We start from the raw sequence: 17,598 nt of genomic DNA on the forward strand, positions 1-17,598 counted from the left end.
TCACTGATGATATTGAGCTTTTCCATGGTCTCTTTCCACAGATGTAGTCAATTTGATACCTATGTATTTCATCTGGTGAGTTCCATGTGTACAGTCGTGTCTTACTCTGTCTGAAGAAGGTATTTGAAATGAACAAATCATTGCTTTTGCAGAAATCTATCATGCGTTCTCCAGCATCATTTCTATCACCAAGGCCAGATTTTCCAACTACTGACCCTTCCTCTTTGCTCCAAACCTATGCATTCCAATCACCAGTAATGATGAATGCATCTTGATTGCATGTTTGATCAATTTCAGATTAAAGAAGTTGGTAGAATTCTTCTATTTCATCCTCATTGGCTTTAGTGGTTGGTGTGTAAATTTGAATAATAGTGGTATTAACAGGTCTTCCCTGTAGGCACATGGATATTATCCTATCACAGACAGCGTTGTACCTCATGACTAATCTGGATATATTCTTTTTGATGATGAATGCAACACCATTCTTCTTCAATTTGTCATTCCTGGCATAGTAAACCATGTGGTCATCAGATTCAAAATAGCAATACCAGTCCATTTCAGCTCACTAATGCCTAAGTTATCAATGTTTATGTGTTCCATCTCATTTTTGACAACTTCCAATTTTCCCAGATTCATACTTGGTACATTCTAATGTTCTGATTTTCAATGCCTTTGATTACAAGACCCCAAATGAAAAGGCCTGCACAGTGTGCTTTACCAATACTGCTTTAGTTCACTGTACCAGGAAAACAAGAAACTACTATATGACGTGGCGGGTCACTGTTAGATTGAAGTCCAAGGGAAAAGATGAGCCTGTCTGTCTGTCTGACTGACTGACCGCCTCGAACAAAGAAGCTCTACTCTAACCTACCTGGTCATTATGAGGGGCCATCGACTTGGTGGTGGTTGATGTTGAGTACCATGGAGTCTGTTCCGACTCATAGTGACCCTGTACAGGGTTTCCAAGGCTGTATCTCTGGCGGAATGGCTAATAGTTTCGAACTGCCGACACCTGGAAGTTCACAGCCCAATTCGTAACCACTACGCTACCAGAGCTGGGTAGTCATGGGTATAAGAACTGTTCATGAAATGTGTGACTGCCAACTCCTTGTAAATCCCCATCCTGTCTTCCCCTGCCCCTCTCGCTTAAAAGTGTTTACTTTACCAAATAAAAACTGCCTGTTTCTCCTACAAGGGAGGACATGAAAGTATTCCTTCAGCAAAACCTTTTCTAATAGTAGGTTTTCACCATGACAGTTTAAACCACTGATCTTGTCAGATCTGATTAGAAGTTAGTCTTAAAAACAAATCTTACTGAATGTATTTTACAGCCAGTCCCCTATCAGTAGGTATTGGAAGGAAAAAAGCAATTAAGTGGTTTACGCAATCCCTTACAGGCTAAGTGGTCCGGCATTAAAGTGCCATTTACACAGCATTTACATTGTATTAAGGACTCCTTGTGTGGTACTATAGGACCAGCACTGGACTGTTAACCTCAGGTTGGCAGTTCAAACCTACCATCTGCTCCTTGGAAAATCTATACAGGGTCCCTGAGTCAGAACCAACTCTACAAGGAGCCCTAAGATGCCCTGGAGTCCTGGTGGCACTGTAGAATAAAGCAATGAATGGCAAGGTTGGCGGTTCAAACTCACCAGCCGCTCCTTGGAAACCCTATATAAAGTCGCTATGAGTTGGAACCCACTCGATGGCACACCACCAGTGAGGAGCCCTGGTGGGGATGCAGGACAAGCACCGGACTGCTAACTGCAAGGCTGGCAGTTCAAACCCACCAGCCACTCTGAGGGAGAAAGATTTACAGCCTTGGAAACCCTTATACAGGGACACGATGAGTCAGAATCAACTCAAAGATCCTAAGTTTGATCTTTACATTGTATTAGGTATTGTAAGCAATCTAGAGATGATTTAAAGTATACAAAGGACGTTCGTAGATTGTATGTAAATACTAACCCATTTTTATAAAAGGAACTTGAGAATCCTCAGGTTTTGCTGTCTGTGGAGTTCCTGGAACCAATCCCCCAGACATCAAATGCAGAGGCAAGACTGTACAGCCACACCAATTCTCCTGTGCACACCTCAGCATCTCCCCAAGGAAAGTATATCAGCACTGACCACCGAGTTGAGTGGGAAAGGAGAGGGAACAAACCGGCCAGGCTCCCACAAAACTAGCACCACCACATGCAGATGAGGAAAGCTGGGGTTTGGAGGAGGGTTAGGTACCGAATTATGTCCCCCAAAACGTGGTGGAACCCTAACCCTTACCTGTGAAAGTAGTCATTTGGGAGTAAGGTTTTCTTGGTAGGGTGTGTGTAAAATCTACTCAATTTCTGACACACCAAGTAGGCAGGGCAGCCACAGATGAGGGAAACCTCATTACCACACAGAGAAGGCCAAGGAGCCAGGGGCCACAGAGCCTTCCCTGAAAAGTGCCACCCACGTGATCCTGGTTTGACAGCAACACGGAAAACAAAGACCACAGTGGTGTCTGTCCCTCCTAAGTGCACGCGCCAGGGACTCAGGCACACATGCTCAGAGCTTTCCATCCACAAGGAATGCCGTTGGGTAAGTTTCTCTAAATACCAATCATAAAGTGTTAACATGCCTACAGTCAACAATACACAGTCCACACAGAGGATTCCAAACACTTTCACCAATGTCAAATTTAACATGAAATAACACACGTCCTATCAGCATGTTCTTAGTCTATGTCTTACTCAGTAACTCGTTTATCACATCCACAGTACTACTGAGAGCCGATGGGCAGCCACTGGATGAGCACCCAGGAGCTGCCAGGCAGTTCCCAGAGTGGACGTCAGTGAGTGGAGGACAGAGAGCGGCCCTTGAACAACAGAGCAGCCAGGGAAGTGTGGTAGCACCCCAAGGCAAGAGTGGCGACACCTCAGCCCCAAAAACAGCCTTGAGAGGCCCCCGGGGCCACACTTACGGTGCAGGAAGCAGTCGTATTTGAAGCAGCGTCGGCAGAAGAGCGTGTGGAATGAGTGCAGGCTTTGCTCCCGCTGCACAGATTTGGCGTTTGGCCCATCAATGTTGGGGGTGCACTCGGGGGGTAGTGCCCCGGGAAGCTGCTGCTCCGTGAGCTCCTTGTACCTGGAGACACAGGTAACGGTTTCTAAGTAGGTAACACTTCTGAGTGTGGTGTGGAGGGTAAATGCAAGGTTGGAGGTTCAAACCCACCAGTCGCTCCTTGGAAGCCCTATAACAGGGTCACTATGATTTGGAACTGACTGGACCCTTGCGAGGATGGACAGCATGAGTCTGGGTTTGTCCATCAGTGGGAGCAGGGTCACGACACACTCTGCCTGCAAACACCTCACCCATTCCTCTGTCATACTGGCACAGATGGCGCCGTGTCTCCTCATCTCTCCCTCACACATACACACACAATCACTACCTCCACTCCTCACACACTTACAGACATGGTGAATCCCACACCACACTGCCTGAAAAAGGCACATCTTACTTTTCCTTTAGCTCTTCTGCTGTGCCCTTGTCTGGGAACATCGAGGAAATGGCTTCAAAAATTTTATCAGAGGGAAATTTCCGAGGTGGGCGACTTTCTTTATCTAAACGTGGAAACATGAGAGATGTTAAAGTCACTAGTTCTTCCATTTTCTCCACACAATGTGGAGAAACGTCAATGGTGAAATCACCTACTAACTGTCTCAGTGATTTTATAAGGACTTCTGGTAGCTCAGATAAACACGACAGCCCCAGAGGCAGAAAACCCAGTTGTGGTCCCAGCTTTTTGCTGGGCCCTTCCCAACTAGGGGGGTCACTAAAGACCCTTTGTGCTACACTTTGTTGACTCTGCCGTTTTCCCTCATCCCACTACGTGGCCATTGTTAGCAGGCTCTGCCCTTTGAAAACGTCTTCCTGCACACAGCACTCAGCCATCCAGAACCAGTGGCTCTAGTGACACAGGAGGTACTGTGTGCAGCGAGCGAGGCCTGCTGGTGCTCGGCGTGTCCTCGGTGTCACAAGTCAGCGGATGGCCACCTTGCAGTGTAATCAAGAGGACACTGCTATGTCCTCCCCAGCTGCCCTCAGTACTGCCCGGGGTCGCGCAGTTGAGATCACGCACCATCCGGGGCCTCCTCCAGGCCCTTGTGCTTTTCTTCTCGCTCCTCAGGGTCGTCTCCTTCATCATCGTCATCATCATCACTGTACTGGCCAAGCGCATTCACCAGCTCCACGAAAATCTCATCATTGATAAAGCCACACTCTGAAATGTACCAGGAAGATGCTCAGAACCGTAGGGGGGGAGGGTGGGTAACGGAAGCCTTCTCTGATGTGGACGAGAGACCCAATGAGCCATCCGTCAGCACCAGGGAGAGCGCCACTGGTGACCCGAGAGCGAGGCATCAAGAGTCTGCTCAGGACTGGCCCTGGAAACACACTAGGAAACAGGGTTCTCTCTCCCACCCCAAGGTGCCCAGGGCTTTGGAGCCACGACTTCTGGACCTAGCTGTCCACTAAAGTGGTCATGGATAGTGACCCTCCATCCTGGTTATAAGTGGCCTCTGGAGAGGGAGTGATACCCCAGTTCTAATGACAAGTCTAGAGGGACCCGGCCCAATCCACCTGCATGTCCCAGGCAGGCTGGCTCCAGTCACTTCACCAAGACAGTCCTTGTGATTCCTAACAACTCTGACCTGTCAATTATCTGTCTCGTGCCTGTCACTGACCTGACAACCACAATCCTCCGATTCACAAACCCGTTTGGAGCCTGGTGAACTTTCACACTGAAAACTCGCTTGTGTGCTCGATAAACCAGTCTCTGGGTTCCCTGATCCCATTCCAAGGTAACAAACAGGTAGCTCACCTCTGTCCCCGTGTACTTTCCCATCGTAGTTTTTTATTAGCTCTTCAATGAAAGTCCCATCCTGGTCTAGAACTTCATCCCCCATGTAAGGGATGTTATGTAAAACTGTTTCATCTTCCACCTGAAAATGAAGAACTTGGGTGAGATACCTATGTACGAAAACAAAACGTCTCTGTTTTGTCTTTACCTGGGGCTCTCCAGTCACATGGCAAACTCCAAAGTGATAAAAAAAAAAAAAAAGAAGCCTTTTTGCCAGTAAAACTATTATCTGAGGAAACTAAAAAACAACAAGAAAAAATTTTAAGAACACTATCTTAGCTGGAGTCCTGGTGTGGCACTGTGGGTTAATGTGCTGGACTGCAAAGTTGGTTTGAGCCACAAGGTCGGCGGTTCAAACTCACGAGTATTCGTGGTGTGTTCAATTTTACACTAAAAGGATTTAAGCTTCTAAGTAGAATTCTACAAGAACGTAAGCTATGCCAGAGCTCAGGGGCGTGGGAGGCCTATCAAAACTGGACAAGGCTGCTCAGTGGCAGGTGGGTTTATGCCAAGGCTCAGAAGACCACAGGGATGAAGAGCAGCTTGGAGAAGGTTTGTCTAAGGAGAGCTGAGGGTGTGACCGAGCTGGCCGTCAGCAAGAGGAAGCCCCCATGGGGATAAAGCACATGTTCAAGATTTCAGTGCATTTTGGTTAAAAAGAGAAGCACAGAAGGGCGATTCTGAGCAGAGGCTGGGCCCGGCCCACTGGACCTGCCTAAAGTGGGGTGGTGGATATGACCGTCCATGTCAGCACCTCAGAAGAAAGGGGGGGGGGGGGAGTGCACATGGGGCCAGTTTCAAGTCCACACAGACATCTGGGGAGGGAAGGTGAGAGAAAGAAGAAAAGAGGAGCACAAATGAAAGAGACCAGAGACTTCCACGTGCTGGCTGATCTGAGCATGTACGAGCGAGGCCGATCCAGTTAGGGGACATCAAGGCCATCCAGACAGGGCTCGGAGCAAAGGACTAGAAATCTGTTTCCAAACAAATCAGCCGCTGAAAGCTTCGGGGAGTGCAGCTCTCCCTGATGTGACTTGGTCATAACTAGCAATGGTAGCTCTTTGCTTCCAAACTGTAATGAAATGACAGCAAACTCCTGTCATCTTCTCCACTAGCTCTCTTCCTCAAAACAGATCCAGGCCCTAACATAAGGGCAGTCTGCTTCACATGGCTTGACCAGTAACCTCTGAATTGTATTTAACACAACACTGCAATGCTTCTGGGAATATCAGAGTCCATGGAACACACTCTGGATGGTAAGGCCTCGTGGCCTCGCAGGCTCACACCTCTGCGGCTGCCGGCAAACTGCTGAATGCCTCCAGTACCCCTCCCACTCCATGACACACTGGGAACACGGAAAAATCCAGTAACCAATGATCAACAGTAGGTTCCCCAGACTCTCTTCACCCTCTTCTTAGCCCTCCTGTTTGACATGTGTTTATCTAAACAAGCAACTTGGGGACACAGACTAGGTATCCTGTGTCCTGTCCTATGATCCCACATCTCACAGGAAGATGGAGATGGCAGCATCTCACACCTGCCACTGGGTGTGTATGTGAACATGTGCCTCAGCTGCTATTGTGTGAACTCTGCAAACATCTCACTGGGAACATGACCACATAGTAGCGCGTTGCCGACAATGGTCCGAAACTGTGTGTTCAAAATGGACATGACTGCACAGTCAGCCACGCTGGGGTGGCATGGTCCTGACTGGTAGTTCAAGGATGAGAATATTGAGCTTCATCTTTTCAATATATTTTAATGCCACCACGTAGGTTTTTGCTACACCTTTTTTCTTCAGCAACTACCTTACCTAAGATAGACTATCAAAAAGACCAGGCCTCTGAGGGCTTTAAAAACCCCTCTACTAACACATTACAGAAGGCCTGGGACACCACTCTGAACCGGAACCAACTCGACAACACTTAGCAACAACACCACCACCTTACTAGTCTCTCCTTTTGAGGCTACCACCAAGACCCCTTAGAATGACACCACTTGGCTCCCTCACAATAGACGCCCATCCGTTCAGGGGTCTGTCAGGGTGCGTCTGCAGAAGTGGGCTTGCCTAGGTACGTACCATGAAGTTCTGCTGCAGGGGGGACCAGGAGTACATGATGGGCACCGAGGCCACCGCGTTCAGCGTCTTCAAGGGGATGGCCTGTGTGGGGAAAGCCAGGTCGCTGCTCACCGAACACTGGGACAGAAATGACAGAATGCATCAGGACAGGCCGGCTTCACTGCTGTGCTAAGGCAGGAAATGCCACAGCCCAACAAGAGCCTCTCCTTTTCCTTCTCTCTTTACTTAGGCTGAAAAAAATTCTGAAACTTTACAAAAACGTTCATACCTTCTAACCATTCATATACTTACCAATATAAAGTCACAAAGATGTTAGTAACTACTCCATTCTTTTCTGTATTTCCTAGGTCACTGCTGAATTACTCTTATATCTCAACCACATAGAAATAGGAATATACACAGCAAACATGCCATTTATATCTTAATAAGAAAACTTATCAAACCTTCAGTCCCCCTTTTAAAGCTGTCATGTGTTGACATTATCAGATGACACACAGATATAAGAGTAATATATTTAAGTTTCAATCACATCAAAATAGAGTCAAATACATTCTGCAAAACTGTAATCTCTATATTAGTAATAAAAATAGCTAATCGTTAGAGCTTTCTATACGCTAGGTACTATTTTAAGCACATTATAGAGGTTTTATCATATACAGCACTAGTCTTAGCCCCATTTTACAGGTGAGAAAACTAAGGCAAAAGTTAAGTCACTGACCCAAGCTGGAAAAGGGGACAGTTAAGCCCAGGAAGCCTGACTCTGGAGCCCTCAGCCACACACACTGCCTCTCCACCCTCAGTACCGTATTTCATCTAATCTAAGAAGGCATAAATTATAGGACACACTGTTACTTTATACATAAGGAAGAAAAAGGTTGCCAATTAGCCAGTTAACTGCAACACAATGCTTCTCATCACAGCAACTCCAAGATGCATCCCAGTTTCTGGTGTTAAAATGTTAACACATTTGCACATCTGATTCTATGAAATACGGTAGGTAAATACCAGGGCCCAGGAATCAGCTTTCTTGTCAAGCACCACTACCCAGTGTCAGGCCTTCTAGCCTGCTCAAAAATGTTCAAAAACTGAGAAAGTGGAACTGAAGGAGTAAAATGAAACAAAAAATATATACACACGTGTAATTGTTAAATGTTTCATTTTCTTTAAGAGGTCTTAAAAACGCCAGGCTCAGTTTGGTGGAATGAGAGCAGGGCTACACTCTGGCCAGGTCCTGGCATCAGGTGATACACCACCAAAATAAGAGCTTTTCAGCCCTGGTGGGAGGAAAGTTCACGGGGCAGGGACAGGGGACAGTGTGAGGCTAGCTCAGTAAGTCAGGGCAGGAGCCGCAGCGGACCCTCCCAGCAGCCAACATTTGTTGAGCACCTGCGGTATTATGGGGACTGTGCTACGTGGTCCTCTTCATCCCAGTCTTGGACCAGGTGTTCTGGGGCCACCACCTCACATACGAGAGGCGGGGCTCAGAAAGTAAAACAGGCTCATCTATCAGAAACGGGGCTATGGGCACAGAGGGGTGCCGTGTAGGAGGCACGGGGAACCAGACGCCCCTCATTCCCCTCCAGTGACTAAGAGTCCTTCTCACTTGACTGGACAAACGGAGGAGAGGCGGAGGAGTGTGTGTGTGTGTGTGTGTTACAATTGCCGACAAAGTATTAGATACTCTCTAGTGATTCCAAATACACATCATTCTTTGATTTTTGTCATTAAACTCGGGGGGCGGGGGGTACGAATGCTCTGTGACTTAAATTCTAAGAGGAGCTAGTTGCCTTTATTTAAAGCTGAAAGACTTATTTGCCTGCTTTCGCATGGAAAGCCACACTCCCAGTAGGACCAGTGAGGCAGCTGGACAGCAGGATGGAGGTCCACTGGCTCTGAGTCCATCTGCTGCTTTTCCCTGAATGTCCACAAGCAGAGTGGGCTGAGTACCACTTCCCACCCCCACAGCTGCCCCACTCTGTCCTAGTGTCCCAATTGGGAGTCAGGAAGTAAGTTCTTTCGGGTAAAAGCTGCTGAGGCCAAATGTGGTTCTGTCTCCAGCACAGTGTGTCAAACGGGCAGGCGCTCAAAAAATGTTTCTGGAGTGAGCCGAGCACATGTCCTCTGGTCTCCCCACAGGGCACCAACTGGAGAGCAGCTACTCAGAAACTCCAAGGGCTCCCTGCTGGACCCCCTTGGTGATAGAGAGCTAGAGGCTAGTCCATTCCTTAACTATTCACCCTAACAACCACACTGCTCTCTTTTATGAGCTAACATTCAAATGCACAAGCATCTGTGGGTAAACAAATCTGGGAATTCTTATTTATCAACTTATAGGAAAATAACTCCAAAGTCCCAGTTACTTGCCAGTAACTTAAGTTTTCTTTGAAACTGTATCATCCTTGAGCGTTTATGCAATTCAGTCTCATCTCTCTCAGACTTTGAAATGATGCTGACCTCCTGGCCAGTCTCCATGGCCATTTGACCTGATCCAAAAGGCCCCAGTCCTGGGCTCAGCGCTCCCCAGGCGGCCCGTGTGGATGAACTCCGTTCTCCACCAGAGTTCCAACTTGAGGACCACAGAAAAGACAGCTCCATGCACGGCAGCCGTCAGTCATAAGGAAAGAAGAGCACTGTTATCAAGGATGCTACCTTTTCAGAGACGCAGCTTACTGGTAAGGAACGAGGTTCCTCTTAGGACCGCAGACTTACATCAACCAGCTGGTACAACAGGCGAGCACGTGGCTGGGCCACTGGGGGCTGCAGAGGGGAGCCACGCCCAAACTAGCAGCTGGAGGAGGACACAGCCCACTGAGACTCTTGGCAGAGGCTGGTTCCCAGCAAAAACTGTTATGGAAAACCGCGGAGGGAAGAGCAGGTGAGTGGCCTGCAGGGGAAGGGAGAGACATTAACACACCTACTATGTGCCGTGTACAGGGCGCAATTTCACAGGGTGCAAGCAGGATGCCCCATTCACAGTGGGAACCCCCCAAGGAGAGCCCTCCTGCCCGAGTTTTCTTCCACACCAGCACAGCTGCCTCCCAGGGAAGAGGACACAGTGGACAGTCCTTCAGCCTTTCCAAGTCACACACCGAGAGCCTTCTCACAGCTGTGCTGTGAGAAGGGCACCAAACCAGGGAGGAAGAGGTGCAACTCTAGAGAAGCCGAGGACAGTTTCCGATTCGAGAAGAGAGCATGCCCCAGATTAAAGTGAGCCCGCCCTCCTGGAGAAAATGACAGAGCATAACTTCAACCCAGACTCCTTTTGGGGAAGGAAGTGCTAAAGGGAAAACGACCTTCTCATATGAGAGAACTCCAACAGTGCCCACTCAATTATGGGCAGGGTTCAGAAAGTGGAGGACTCCATCTCATCCTCAAGGAACACACGGCTCCACGGGCAGAGGATCAGAAATCAACATGGGACAAAAACAAGACAGACACACCTAATGACAGCAGTGAGTCACGGTGTTGGAGTCACTCCTCCCAGCCCGACTCTGTTGGGGGCATTGACCCCCCAGAGCCTTGTGAGATCCATGGGGACCCACCAGACTACCCAGCACCCTACCAGGCCCAGTAAGTCAGACTTCTCCTGGGGAAAGCAGACACGTGCACAAAGGACATGGCTCAGACAAGGTCAGAAACAACTTGCAGAGCTTAGAGCCCTTCAGCTCTTCCCTGCCTCATAGCTTCAGAAACCTGGTCCTCACTGTCCACTATTCATGAAACAAAAGAGAAATCAAATCCCAACAGCTACCAAGCTGAACACAAATGCTGATACCAATAGGCACGGACCCTGAAATGCTAAGTCCTTGCTCAGACTCACCACTGCCCCACAGCACAGAACGCAAACCAGAGGGCAGATGGAGAAAGAACAAAACTCCAATTTCCAACTCACTCGTTATACCAAATGAGTTAGAGGATATCAAAGTATAAAAATGAAGAAGAAAAAACCACTAAAAGGAAAAAAAACCGCACAGACCATTTCATAATCGTGAAGGGGGGGAGGATTTCCCAAGGCTTTAAGAAACAGCAAACTCACTCACTCACTGCCAACAGCGAGCCAATTCTGAGTCACAACGAGCCCAGCAGACAAGAGAACTGACCCAGAGTCTTTGTGAAAGCAGGCTGCCACACTGTAGCCCCAAGCAGCTGGGGGGTTTCAAACCAACGACTTTTCATTCAGCCACCAAACCACTTTAACCATATGCCACCAGGTCCCCTTTAATAAACACAGAAAAATTTCTAATTTGACTATAAACTAGGAAATAAGATCTGTAAGGCAGATGAAAAAAATAAATTAATGCTCATACAAATCAAGGAAAAAGGGAACCCCCTATATTAAAAAGATCATCATAGTCAATTCACAAAATACATACTAAACAACAAAAGACACACCATCCGTGATTAAAGAAATTTGAATTGTGACAACTTATCATCCACCAGACTGACAAAGATGAAATGATGTGATACTTATTTTGTGTTGGGAACATATAATACAAGTGTCTGCGTTCGTAAATAGAATTGGGGGATAGGTGTAAAACCAGAGGTAGGGCAATATGGTTATATCTAGAGTCCTGGTGGGGCGCTGTGGGTTAATGCGCTAGATTGCACAGTAGGTTTGAACTGCAAGGTTGGTGGTGCAAGCTTACCAGGCGCTCCTTGGAAACCCTGTAGAAGGTCACCTATAGGTCAGAACTGACTCGACAGCACATAACACCAACAACATTAAATTCTAAATATGTGTATATGGCATAGTGAGTTATACAGGTTGGACTGTTAGCCACAAGGTCAACAGTGCGAACCCACCAGCCGCTTCAGAGGAAGAAGAGAATGCTTTCTGCTCCCAAAAAGATTCAGAGCTTCGGAAACCCTACATAGGGTCACTATGAGTCGGAATCCATTTAACAGGTGGGTTTGGTGGGTGTTATAAAGACAAGCGGAAACACACATCTGGACATATGCAATTCCTTCTGCATTTGTAATGCGATTTCTAGAAACTTCAGCAGAAGCATCTAAAGACGCAAAAATGTGCAGGAAATGCTCCACAGCAGCACTGTTTGCAAAAGTCAAAAATGAACCTGAAGGTCTGATGAGGTCCAGTGATCACGGTCAATGAACTCATCCACCTGTAAGAAGGAAGGGAACTGACTCAAGAGTGTATCTATGGGGACAGGCACCTCACAATAGTTTTCAAAAATAAACACCTTGTCTTTATTAACATGTTAGTCTATATAGCAAAAGAAAACTTTAAAGAAAAAAGAAAAGTTAGGAGTTCGACCATAAGGAACTTTTGCTCTGTTTTATCATTTTCGTGTTATTTGAGTTTTTTACAGTGATTATGAGTGAAGGGGCTTCAGAAAATTCAGGGGAAATATGGAATGAAAAGCTAATGGGAATTTTTCCAGGAAATTTTGAAAGACCCCTCCCTCCTCCTTTAAACTGTTAAGAAATAGATAAAAGAGCTTCCCTGCCCGTTCATCTCCACAGGAGCCGGTCTACAATGGCCTCCTCACTGTCCAGGACAGCTCACTGAAACTGACAACGCTCCCAAAATGTTATCAAGTAAATCTTCTCTTATGAAATCTTACTGAGAGAAGCTAAAACAAATTCTAAACAGTAAATTTAAGTCAATCCAGGTTACCAAGCTAAATTATGACAAACATTTTACATCTAATAAAATTTTCATAAAACCATTAAAAAAAAAAAAAAAACACTCCAGAGGTAAGCATTTCCTTTGCTTTCAGATTACTTTGTTTTGTTTTGTAAATAAGTATCACAATTTTGTTTTTCTTTGGAGAAAGTCATTTGGGAGGAAAGGCCAAAAGATTTTAAAGCACAAACTATGTACACAGAATTCTAGGGGAAGATCAATCAATTACAAAACACTTTTGCTGGTTTATGAGCTACCTAAAATACTAAAATTTTTAAGTTTCTTAACCACTTCTGAGATTTAGGATATTAAAATAAACAAACAATTTTTCTTTTTTAAAATAGAACTGACCTTTTGAAAAAGCGCAGGATGCTTACATTGATTTCTCTTAAGAAAAGGAATGCTCCCCACCCTAAATGGCCATGGAGAAAACAATCCCTCTATTCCAGCCCAGAAAAAGCCAAGGCTGATTGAAAATGTCCCCTAGCCAGAAAGACCACTATGGGCCTGGAGACTCCACTCTCCAAGCAAACCCAGAAACTGGCCTCAAGACGCAAGCAACAACTCAAGCGGCTGTGGAGGCCTGGGCCCCACATGGGACGCCTACAGCCCTGGTCAGTGTGACTCCCTGCTAGGGAAGTGGCGTGCCTCCTGGCTGGCACACAGCTCTGTGTCACACCTTGGGAGCTGTACACGTCACTTTGTCCTTGTAAACAGAAGGGACTGCACACCAGGTCCTCAAGCCATGCAATCAACAGTTTACACATAAATGAAACCAAGTGCTTTCCTTTCCCTTCAACAAAAATAGTCCAAATTCCAACAGATAAAAGAGACTCAAGCATTCTAACTTCTTTTCATAGAACTCTCAAAAATATTTCATTTGCAAATATTGTTTCAATTATTACTAGGAGGAACAAGTCTGTATAGATTAATAAACCCAAAAGAGGCCTGCTAATTCTTCAGGCGAGAGGGGACCAGGATTGCCCACTGATGCTGCCCTGATTGGAGATATGCTAAAGAAGACCTGCAACCTGCCAGGGAAACACCCCCAGACCTCTTAGAGCAAGGCCCCACCCCCTGGGCATAGGTCACTTCACACTACATGTCACCACTAGCACAGATGATGGCCATTACTGGAGCTAACCTAGTAACTAGCTAGTACAAGTATTTACCCACCACTCATCTGTCAGCAGTCTGTCATGCTGTGGTGGTTTGTGTATTGCTGGGATGATGGAAGCTACGTCCAACACCAGCAAGGTCACCCATGGTGGACAGGTTTCAGCGGAGCTTCTAGACCAGGAAGGAGTGGCAGACCACTTCTAAGGGTTAGTCACTGAAAATCTTAGAACAGCAGTAGGACATTGCCTGATGTCGTGCCCGAAGATGAGCCCCTTGGGTTGGAAGGCACTCACAGTACAACTGGGGAAAAGTTGCCTTTTCAAAGTAAAGTTGGCCTTAACGATGTGGGTGTAGCAAAACTTTCAGGACCTTCATTGGGTGGGATACCACTGGTGACGTGACAAGGATCTTGGATGAAAGCAAAAAATTCCAAAAAGATATTTTACCTGTGTTTTATTGACCATGTAAAATCATTTAACTATATGGTAAATGACGAGGACAACAAGGTGAAGAACAGGATTCCAAGAACACTGAATTGTGTGCATGCAGAATCTGTAACAAACACCCAAGAGGCAGTGGTTTGAAGAGAACAAGAGGACAACGTGTTGTTTAAAATCAGGAAAGGTATACATCAGGGTTGTTATCTTTCCACCATATTTTATTCAATCTGCTTGCTGAGCAAACAATCCAAGAAGCTGGATTATGTGAAACAGAACACGGTAGCATGACTGAAAGAAAAGTTACTAACAAATACAATATGCACATGACAACCTTGCTTGCTGAAAATGAAGAGGGCGTGCATGCCATGCTAAAGGTGGACCTGACATAAACCACGGTATTTTCTACTGTCTAACATGCTGTGAAAGCCGGACCACCAGAGAAGAACTGAGGCCTCTGAATGACGGTGTTGACAGAGAATACTGAATACATCATGGACTATCGGAAGAATGAACAACTCTTGTCTTGCAATAAATACGGCCTGAATGCTCTTAGAAGCAAAGATTACAAGACTTTGTCTCTTGTGCACTGAACATGTTTGTCAGGAGGAAAAGTCCCTGGAGAAGCCCATTATTTTTGGTAAAGTAGAGGTTCAGCAAAAAAGTGGTGGATCCTCAATGAACTGCATGGACACAGGGGCTGCCCCAGTGGGTCAAACAAAACAGCAACAGTGAGCAGAGTGCAGGACTAGACGGGGTTCATTCTCCTCTTACACACGGCTATGAGTCACAACTGACTCAACAGCACCTAATACAACAACACAATTTTTTATAACACAAGTATCTTCTGGTTCTTGTTACAAAATGCACAACAAAAACAAACACACTAATGAGGACTAAAAGATTAACTCCTAAACCAATTTCTTCAATAAAACTGGAGAATCACAAGCAATGAGATATATAACTTTCAATTTATGAAGATTTACAGAAGATGACGTTCTCTGATAAGACAATGTAATGAAAGGTGCCTAGAGACCTCGTTTATGAAGACAATAAGGTGAGAGGTGGGGCTGGATGGCAGATAGGGTAGAGGTGCAGTGAAATTCTCCATCAGCAATACCACCGAATACCAGAAGCAGGTTCCGGGCAGAGCTCCAAAACTCTGAACCCCATTTTGCTGTTGTTAGGTGCCATAGACTCACAGCGACCTTACACACAGCAAAACGAAACCCTACCCGATCCAGGGCCAACCTCACTACTGTTGCCACACTTGAGTCCCTTCTACCACTTGGCCAATCCATCTCGTTGGGGGTCTTCCTCTTTTTCTCTGACCCTGCACCTTACCAAACATGATATCCTTTTATTAACGAATATTTTAGAAGTTTGAAGGATTACACCTAGTGGAACTTGTAGCAGAAGAAATCCAATACTTAATCTTCCGGGCTTGGCGGCCACGAGCTGACAACTTAGGCGAGACACCAAACGACAAGACCAAGACGGGAGCAAGCAGCTCCACCATGTAACGGAATAACGTCACAGGAAACTTGGAGCAAAGGTGGACCGAGTATTTTGTCGGTTTTGCTTTGTTCTGATTGTTTTTGTGTGTATCTATCTGTTGATTGGCCTTCACTGTTTGCACACCTCCTTTCTGGTGACTAAAGGGGGTGCCTGAGTGAGTGGACACACCCCACCGCCACCAGGGTGGGTTCTTCTGGCACGCATGCACACAGATACTCTCAGCATTTGCAGAAACAGGCAGCTCAGCAGACAGCCCTGAACTGTGTATTAATAGGGAAAAGGCCAGAACCAGGGATGTGGAGAGGGCTGAAAATGAAATCCTGAGCTACAGCATACCAACCAACAGTGGCAATTTAAAACTTACCAGGCGGCCATGAAGACAAGAAGCTGAAAGAGGACATTAAAACCATATTCTTATTAGGCGACAGATTTTTTGTTTTCTTTTCTCTCACTCCTCTCCCTTATCTGCGATTATAGCCGACAGTAAACAATCTAGTTTCTTTTGTTATTTTATTTATTTTTCTTTCTTTTTTTGCTGTTTTGTTGTTTTTTATTCCCCCCTTTAACCTTTGGGAGACTCTTTCTCTCCCAATATTAACCAAGAAGAGACAGCAACTGCTGCCATATAGTCAAGCTACAATCACACCCTATAAAACTCCAGAATCCAAGCAAAAACCAATACCAACTGCCATACACCAGGGAGGCAGACAACACCTGCAAAAGTTAGAAGAGTGAAAAGGGAAGCCCACATCTTGATCACCTCTACCTGGAAGCAATCAGAAAGCATAAAAAAAAAAATTTTTTTTAAAATACACAATTAAGTATTAAAGGCCACAGATAAACATTAAACATGTCCAAGAAGCAAAAGCAGATGACAAGATCAGCACATGTCCAGAAACAAGATAAAATGTCTGAGACAAATGACTAGACTCTGTTTTGGAAGGAGGGCAGGCTTTGGAAATGCTTGAGAAGGAATTCAGAAAAATGATTATAAAATGTTTCAAAACAACACTTTACAATGGAGTTGAGGAAAATAAGGAAGAAGTCAGGAAAGTGCTACAGGAACAATCAAGTAAGACAGATAAAACATTGGAAACAATTCAAAACCTATAGAAAAGAGGTCCAAACAATCAATAATAGAATATCAGAAACAGACAATACACTGAAAGGGCAAAGGAGTACAATAGAAGAGATAGAAGGCAGAACTAGTGAGCTGGAAGACAAATCTCTCAATGCCATTAAGATAGAAGAGCAAGCAGGAAAAAAGATTTAAAAAATCTGAAGAAGGTCTAAGATTTACGTTGGACAACATGAAGAGGAATAACTTAAGAATTATCAGATTTCCGGATCAGGAAGAATCACAAAAGTCCACAGAGGAGATAGCTGAAGAACTGCTGGAAGAAAATTTCTCTAACATCCTGAAAAGTGAAAAGATAAACATTCGAGAAGCTCAACGAACCCCAGGAAGGAAAGATCTCAAAAGAAAATCACCGAGACCTATCATAATCAAGCTCTCCAAAATCAAAGATAAGGAGACACTCCTGAAAGCAGCTAGGGAAAAGAGAAGCATTACAGCAAAAGGTAAAGAAGTCAAAATAAGCTCAGCTCTCTCAGCAAAAACCATGCAGGCAAGAAGGCAATGGGGAGACATATATAAGTCTTAAAGAAAAAAACTGCCAACCAAGAATCCTTTATCCAGCAAATATGACGTTGAAATCAAAACATTCCAGGAGCAGGGATTAGACACAGGAAAGTTTGGGTGCTGGGGAGGGGGGCAATATACAAGAAGGAAGAGGTGAATGGAAGAACAAAGCAGACGGGAGAACAATTAAGCAGGTTTGAATGGGCTAAGTGGGACAGAGGTAAAGAATGATGTATGCACAACCTTGGAACTACA

At 45.6% G+C, this 17,598-nt stretch overlaps 1 protein-coding gene across 5 annotated transcripts in view; it reads right to left on the reverse strand.

Moving 5' to 3' along the window:
- Positions 1–17,598, reverse strand: part of EZH2 (enhancer of zeste homolog 2 (Drosophila)) — a 39,279-nt gene that overhangs the window by 10,985 nt on the left and 10,696 nt on the right. For 3 of the 5 annotated variants that reach the window (XM_006861207.1, XM_006861205.1, XM_006861203.1), the window contains exons 3-7: positions 6,981–7,097; positions 4,862–4,982; positions 4,121–4,261; positions 3,500–3,602; positions 2,963–3,126 (exon numbers count right to left, since the gene is read on the reverse strand). In XM_006861207.1, the coding sequence (XP_006861269.1) occupies positions 2,963–3,126; positions 3,500–3,602; positions 4,121–4,261; positions 4,862–4,982; positions 6,981–7,097 (646 nt within the window). Of the gene's footprint in view, positions 1–2,953; positions 3,127–3,499; positions 3,603–4,120; positions 4,262–4,861; positions 4,983–6,980; positions 7,098–17,598 lie in introns of all 5 variants that reach the window. The other 2 variants (XM_006861204.1, XM_006861206.1) reach the window with 2 other exon arrangements.

The sequence above is a fragment of the Chrysochloris asiatica genome, unplaced genomic scaffold (assembly GCF_000296735.1).
Source record: "Chrysochloris asiatica unplaced genomic scaffold, ChrAsi1.0 scaffold00041, whole genome shotgun sequence".
Taxonomy (NCBI): domain Eukaryota; kingdom Metazoa; phylum Chordata; class Mammalia; order Afrosoricida; family Chrysochloridae; genus Chrysochloris; species Chrysochloris asiatica.